The sequence below is a fragment of the Xiphophorus hellerii genome, chromosome 20, assembly GCF_003331165.1.
Source record: "Xiphophorus hellerii strain 12219 chromosome 20, Xiphophorus_hellerii-4.1, whole genome shotgun sequence".
NCBI lineage: Eukaryota > Metazoa > Chordata > Actinopteri > Cyprinodontiformes > Poeciliidae > Xiphophorus > Xiphophorus hellerii.
The window spans coordinates 1,335,833-1,342,790 of record NC_045691.1 but is presented as its reverse complement, the minus strand read 5'-3'; the positions used below and the strand labels follow the sequence as shown (position 1 = coordinate 1,342,790).

The following is a 6,958-nucleotide window of genomic DNA, read 5'->3' as shown; positions in this document are numbered from 1 at the left end:
GTGAACGCGGCCGCCATATTGGTCAGGGACATATCGCTTGTTGGTATTAAGGGAGGTATGGCGAATTGCTGCCACCTCCTGTTTATTCTCGTTGTACTGCAAAAACCATCCCAAAATTTAACTGGCTCTTTTTACTCTCACTTGAGGTAAAATATGTTTAAGTAAAATTTTTGGGTACTCTGCTCACCTCTGACTGTTGTGAATTGTTAAAATGTTTGCTACCCTGGTTGACTTGCACCTGGTATTTTTCTTTTTCTAAACGGTGTCTGTAAATCAGTGCTGTCACTGGCGCTGCTCCAGCCCTCATGCTCTTGGACTCTAACCGTCATGTCCATTTGTCTAAAAAACAAAACCACCCCTTTAATTCCAGGTTATCCTTATGTTGCTGCCTGTGTATTATGGAAGTCAGGAGGTGATGCCCCACTCCTTATGCACTTTGCACCAGGTATTTTCAGCCGTAATGATTCATGACTTTCACGTAAACGAAACATAAAACTCATTTCACCAACAAAGAAGCTGGAATTCCTTCCAAACAAAAGTAAACCTGAACAGTCAGGATTTTTTAAACTACACTGAGTACTTTCTATTTTTGTGCTGAAATGTCCTTCAGACCAGAGGAAGATCTGACCTACAGTATACAAATATTGATTTATTCTAGCTAATCTAATTCCAAGTATTTACTTAACCATAGCCACCCAGTGATTTAATAAATTGTTGAAGCTTGAATTTACATAGAATTTCTGTAAAGTTTTACCCAGGATGTAACTTCAAAACAGGTCAGTTTTTGCCGTCTCCAAAATTAATAGCGATTAAGATGAAGTTTTTTAGCAAAGACCTGTGTGTTCACCAGTTGGACTCTCACACCTAGCGTAGCATCACAGTAGTGTGATGACAAATGTGGCGCAATATTATGTTGCATGTTTTGTAGTAAAGACATTTTTCTGTCCTCCAATCAATGAATTGTGTGGCACTAGTAGCTCCACCTTAACCATACGGTACCATTGCTCTTTGGACTTACACTAAAGGAGGAATGGTGTGGTACTAGTCAGCTGTATGGGCCACATTTACATTGGGAACAGTCAAACTAGCGAACAAAGCTGTACCAACCCATGCTGCTCAGTGGAAACGAGGCATTAGAAGTCCTAAGAATGAGGCCAGGAAGTTAAGGGCAAAGATGGATGAGAGTAATGAGGTGGAGGACAAAAGATGAGGACTGTAGTGGCACCATGGAGAAATAGGTGGGTGGTATCGAAATGAAAGGTAGATTCATGTGTTATGTCTTATGCAAGAAAGTCCAGTGCAGCTTCAGAAGGTTTCTATAGACACAGAAAGTATAAAGATTTAAATATTGTAAAAAATGCATTAATTGTGAGCAATTATTATGAGAAACTTAATTAATTTTGAATACATCAGAAAATCCAGTGTGTAACCTGAAGAGGGCACAAGAGCAAAGAGTCTCTGGACATGAAAATATTGGAAATGAAAGATTGGTTGATCGTCAGACTCTTGGTGTCTCAGGGATTTTTACCTCTGGTGTCACTCTGTCTCCTGGAGCTCCTAATTTTAGACGGCTGTTTCTTCTCCCGGTGGTCGTCACTTCCTGTTTGTCCGGTGGGAACTGAGTGGACGCACACACATATTGTGAAGGGGTTCCTGTTCCTGAGGGTCTGTGGATCCACTCAGGGAGAAGGTGAAGGGCAAGAAAGCAGATGGAGAAATTCATGGCTGGACAGAAGGACTGAGAGAAGAAGGACAATTTGAAGGGACAAACTGGAGGAAGAACGATAAGTGTCCAGTTTTAAGGAAAAAGAGTTGAGTGTTGAGTAAAATGTGACTGTGAAGGAGATTAACGGAGAAGTTGGTGCAAGAGTTGGATGGCGTCTGTGGAGGAGAACAGGGAGGACAGCTGATTTACTTTGGGGGACCAAGAAGGAGACCTGGAGGAAGAGGAGCAGCAGATCGACAAATTCTGTGGTGGAGGAGTAGATCTGGTCCTGATGATGGGTTGCTGCCTCTTTGTTTACTATCGGGTAAGTCAGAAAGGGTCTCAGGATGGACTTCAGCTTCTTCTGTTTCTCATATTAAACTCTGTAGAGTTAAGGTTTCTAGGTTATGTTCTATCCTCTCATGTCAAAGTAACGAGACAAAACAAAATGTCTCGGAATAAAAATAACAAATAAGTTCAATTTGCTGTACCCCGCCTCTTGCCCGAAACGTTTGCAGCAGCACCCGTCCCACCCCACGAGGGACAAGGGAGTAAAAAAATGGATGGAAGGGTGGAGGTTTAATTTGCTGACGTTTATAAAATCCTTTAAAACCTTTTCTATGAATCAGATATTTTGTTCTGAAATATGGACATAATGTCCTGAAGCATTGTACCTGTGAGGCATTGTTGCCGTAGCTGGAACATGTGCAGAAACCGTTGGACCAGATGGGACTTTTCCATCTAGCTTTATGGTTTTTATGGCCTGAAAATGGTTGAATATGAATCTACATCCAATACCTGTTATTGCCTTTTCATGGTCAGGATGAAATCTGCACTGTTCCTCCTGATGCCACTTTCCAGTAAAGGGATACTGGGAAAAAAGACCTGAATGTGTTCTCATTAGCAAATATCAGAAGCAATATTTTTCCTTTAAACAGACTGTCTGGTTGAGATTATTTCAGGTAATTAACAGGACAGGTTTGGAGGAAGTAGATTGACCTTATTTGGAATAAAGAAGCTCTTCTTCTCTGATTTCTGCAGTTAAAGTTGTGTAACAACAGCAGAGCAGGGACACAAGTCACAAACAGCAGACTTCCTGCTATTGTCTCACCGATCACAACATCCTTCTTCTTCTGCCCTCCTGTTTTCTTCTTCTCTTCTCTTCTGTTCTGTTGTCCCCCCTGCTGTTTATGTGATTATTTTTTCCTCTTCTTCTTGTCGCCATGGCAGCAGACAGGAAGTTTGGTTCCTTGTTCATGTTGTTGAGAGCGTGAAGAGAGTTGTTATTGATGTGCGTCCTTTGTGATCGTTACCTTCGTGATAAAAAGCTGTTTAAAACAGTTCAGGATGAAGATTAGTCATTCTGAGGAGCATTACTGTAAATTTATTCTTTGTTTCCCGACGATGAAGGGAAATTCCAGAAACTGCATGAAAAACAAAGATATAATTGAAATATCTCCAATTTTCCAATTTGAGTGTTTAGCTTTAAAATGACAAACTTCCAGAAGATGATGCAATCAGAGTTTTTTAGGGGTTTTTGCAGTTGTTGTGGCCTAAAATTGCAGATTTTGCAGCTTCTTTTTCAAAAAGTTTAAATTTTTCTTAAGTTTTACTTTTGCCATAACATTGTTTTCTCAAAAGACTTGAAATTGCTGCACATAACCTTCTGAAAAGGGATTTTAACATAGATAATTTAAAGTGCAAACATTCTAAAATGTTTGCTATTTTACTTTTTTAAAATACAAAATACAAATATTTGTATTTGTCCTAATACAAATAAATTAAAGTCAGGATTAGTCGTCAGAGTGAAGAAGAAAAATTCCTTTTTGTTCATTCAAGTTCACATTTTTTGAAACAAAACAGAAAAAGCATATGTTACCATTGCCATATGCAGAAGTGGACAATGTCCAGTCAGAAAAAACCAATCAGAGCCAGGGGGAGGATGTTAGCGGTGAAAATCATGCTCATGTATGCACTGCTCAATATGACCCAGAAAAACTGTTTGTCCACCGTCTTTAGAGGCCATGCTAACTAGCCTTAGCATTCATGGTAGGCTTTGTTGTGGCGAACCAACTGTTGTGTGGCAGCATGTACATGGGGATGATTGACGGCGCTAAGACTCGTCTCCTGTCTCTGATTGGTTGTTTTTAATTGGGAGCGGCAGATGGCTGGAGGACCACCGGGAGGAGGTGGAGGAGGTGGAGGAGGTTTATTTTTAACAGATTATCCGTCTCTTTCACTACATGGTGAGAGATTTAACAGGCATGTAGAAAACATATTTTAGTAAAGTTACATGCTGCAGCTTTGTGTTCATTGGTCAGATTTGTGGAAATGTTGCAAAAAATCTGTGCAAAATTTTTGAATGAGTGAATTTTGCATTAATAGTTTTAATTGGCTTATTGAGGGGATTTTTTTGGACCAATTAGGACCTCCTTCATATTTACCAGCCAATGAGCTGAAGGGAGGCTGAGATTAGCCAATCAGACTTTAGGAAAAATATTTTCTTTATTCAGTAAAACTGCCTGCTTTTCACATTACAGTTCACACTTACTTAATTAACACTCCATGATTAATTATAGATGAATTTAGCACAAATAAAACCTCCAGAAATTTGCCAGTTACAATAAGATTTGGCTGAAATCAAGAAATCAAGGTGGTTTAAATCATATCTGTGCTGAAAATCCTGCTTCCTGTGTTTTGTGTTGCAGAAGAAGAGAAAGCAGACCAGCAGAGATGCAGATGCCCTCAGCCTCTGCAGTCTGGACATCAATGTGAGTTCATCTCCAGTTAACCTTTTGGTTCTGCCTCGGTTAATGCTGAACCGTCGTTCTCAGCCCCAGAACCAATGAGACGTCTGAGAAACAACCGTTGACTTGAGAGGTCTGACCACTTCCTGAAAGAGCAGAGGGAATCGTTCACACCTTTGAAATGGAGGACGAAAATAGGAACCGCATCCGGTTTGTTGTAGTTGCTGTGTGTTTGCTCCTGCTGCTCGGCTGCAGAGTTGTGTAGTTGTGACCCTCAGCAAGTGGAAGGGAGGCGAGAAGCTTTTAATAAGGACAATAATCACTAGAAACAAAAGTAACAGCAAAGAAAGATTTAGCTCCAAGATTTAATGGATTTATGGTGTATTAACATATACAGTATATAATATATATTCAGACTAGCCAATAGCATTTAGCATTTAGCACCTGGTGGAACTGCACATCTGCTGATCTCATTATAGGATCTACCTCTGAGTGAAACGCTGGTAAAAACGTTGCTGAAGGGCTAACAGAGGAGCCATGTTGTGATGGCTTTCTGAAGGCGGAGCTTCAGAAAGAGGAGGAGTTTTAAAGAAACAGAGGCCCAATTTCAAGCTATTAAATTAAGAAGTAAAACTTCATTTAAGTCATTTTTGATATAGAGCATTTTTCTAACACCTGAAGGTAACATAGTTACTTTATTGTGCTATAAAATGACACCATATGCCTGGAAAACACATAATAACATAATACTGCTCCTTTAAATACTAAATGCTATTTGGAGCAACAGATAAATGTAATGTAATAATATAATAATAAAATAATGTATTGTTTTAAATGATGCTCAAGAGAAAAGACAGACGTTTGGTACAGAACATTATGACCAAGCTGTACTTCATGTCGTTCCCTCCTGCTGTATTTTTATCGGCGTGCCTTCCCGGGCGTTCCCCCATCTCAGCACAGGAAGTGGACCCGTGTCTGCTCGGCCCGGCACAGGAAGTGGACCGGGCTCAGCACGCTCCGGCGGGACAAACAGCCCGAACGCGCCATCAATCTTACTTTGTTCAGAGCAGATATGGGACCTGGAATAAGTTACGGCCCATTGTTTGAGTGCCACAGCAGAGTGAATCACACACAGAACAATTGGGTTCTGCAGGACACCGGGGCGGCCATGTCTGATTCTAAAGGTCAAAGGTCACGACAGGAGGGTCCATCCAACACATCCATCCCTGCTGACAAACATGTACAAACACACACAAGTGGTCACATTAGGAAAAAACACTTGTTGGTCACATTTAAATTAATTACAAGTTAAAAAACAATCCCAGAGTTCACAGATCTGTGCAAAAGTTTCAAACCACTTATAATTTTGTACTGTCTCTTTAAAGATGTAGGAGTTAAATAAATACTATAATTACAACATTATTATTATTAAAATATAAAGATTAAACTAAAACAATGTTGTTCTAGTACAGAAGAAATCACTTCATATTTTTAGATATTTCTGACATTTTTTAGCATTTTATTAATAATCAAATGTGTTGGAATTTCATTTGTGTTTTTAAATATTTAGCATCTAACTCCTGATTAAGTTTTAAATTGTTTTTGCTACTCTATTAAGCAAAGCTAATAAAAAGGTCAATATTATAATAAATATGATAATATATAATACGATTACTACTACTAATATATTATTAATATGTAATATTATAATATAATATATACATATCATTATGTAGATAATATAATTATATTATATACATATAATTTATGTATATAATATAATCATACAGGTATAATTATATTATAGACATAATATATGATGTACAGTATATCATATATTCAATTCAGTTTATTTTTACAACACCAAATCAGAACATATTATTGTTATTATTTTTATTTTATTATAAAGCACCCATCTACAGCTACAAGTAATAATAATAGTAATAATAATAGAATTAATAATTATGATTAATTTACTTTACTTAGCACCAAATCACAGTTAAAACAAATGATATTAATAATAATTACATTTAAGTCTATTTTTATAACAATAATTAAAAGCTACAAATAATAACTATAATTATAAAGCTATTTATTTTTATAGCACTAATTCGTGGCTGCTAAGAACAATAATAATTTAATGCAATTAAATTCAGTTTGACTTATTTATTTAGTGCAAATTTAGAACAAGTTGTGATCATAGTTATAATGAATATTGTGTTTACTGTGAAGTTTCTGTTTGGTCCAGATTTCATGCCATTGATTTCATGTTCCCACCAGTTAATTGAATCCCTCAGGCCAACATTATAGATGCTCAGCGATCGATGAAGAATCACACTGAGGGAAGAAATATTAAATAAAAGCCAGTGACACTTTTATTTCTCTTTCAAAAAGGTTTTTATTGGACAGTTGTAAAGCTCAACATTTCAGTTGCTTCTTTCTAAGGCGGGTCTGAAACGTCTGCAGACACGTGGCTTCGTTTGGACAATAGAGTCAGAGGTGGAGC

The 6,958-nt window shown here is 37.7% G+C and overlaps 1 protein-coding gene across 5 annotated transcripts in view; it reads left to right on the top strand.

The window, feature by feature from the left end:
- Window positions 1-7: 7 nt before the first annotated feature.
- The window catches only part of arhgef3 (Rho guanine nucleotide exchange factor (GEF) 3), a 37,648-nt gene continuing 30,697 nt past the window's right edge, over window positions 8-6,958 (top strand). For 4 of the 5 annotated variants that reach the window (XM_032548467.1, XM_032548465.1, XM_032548464.1 and 1 more), the window contains exons 1-2: window positions 8-2,030; window positions 4,414-4,476. In XM_032548467.1, the coding sequence (XP_032404358.1) occupies window positions 1,998-2,030; window positions 4,414-4,476 (96 nt within the window). In that variant the 5' untranslated portion in view covers window positions 8-1,997. The remainder of the gene's footprint in view (window positions 2,031-4,413; window positions 4,477-6,958) is intronic. The other variant, XM_032548469.1, reaches the window with a different exon arrangement.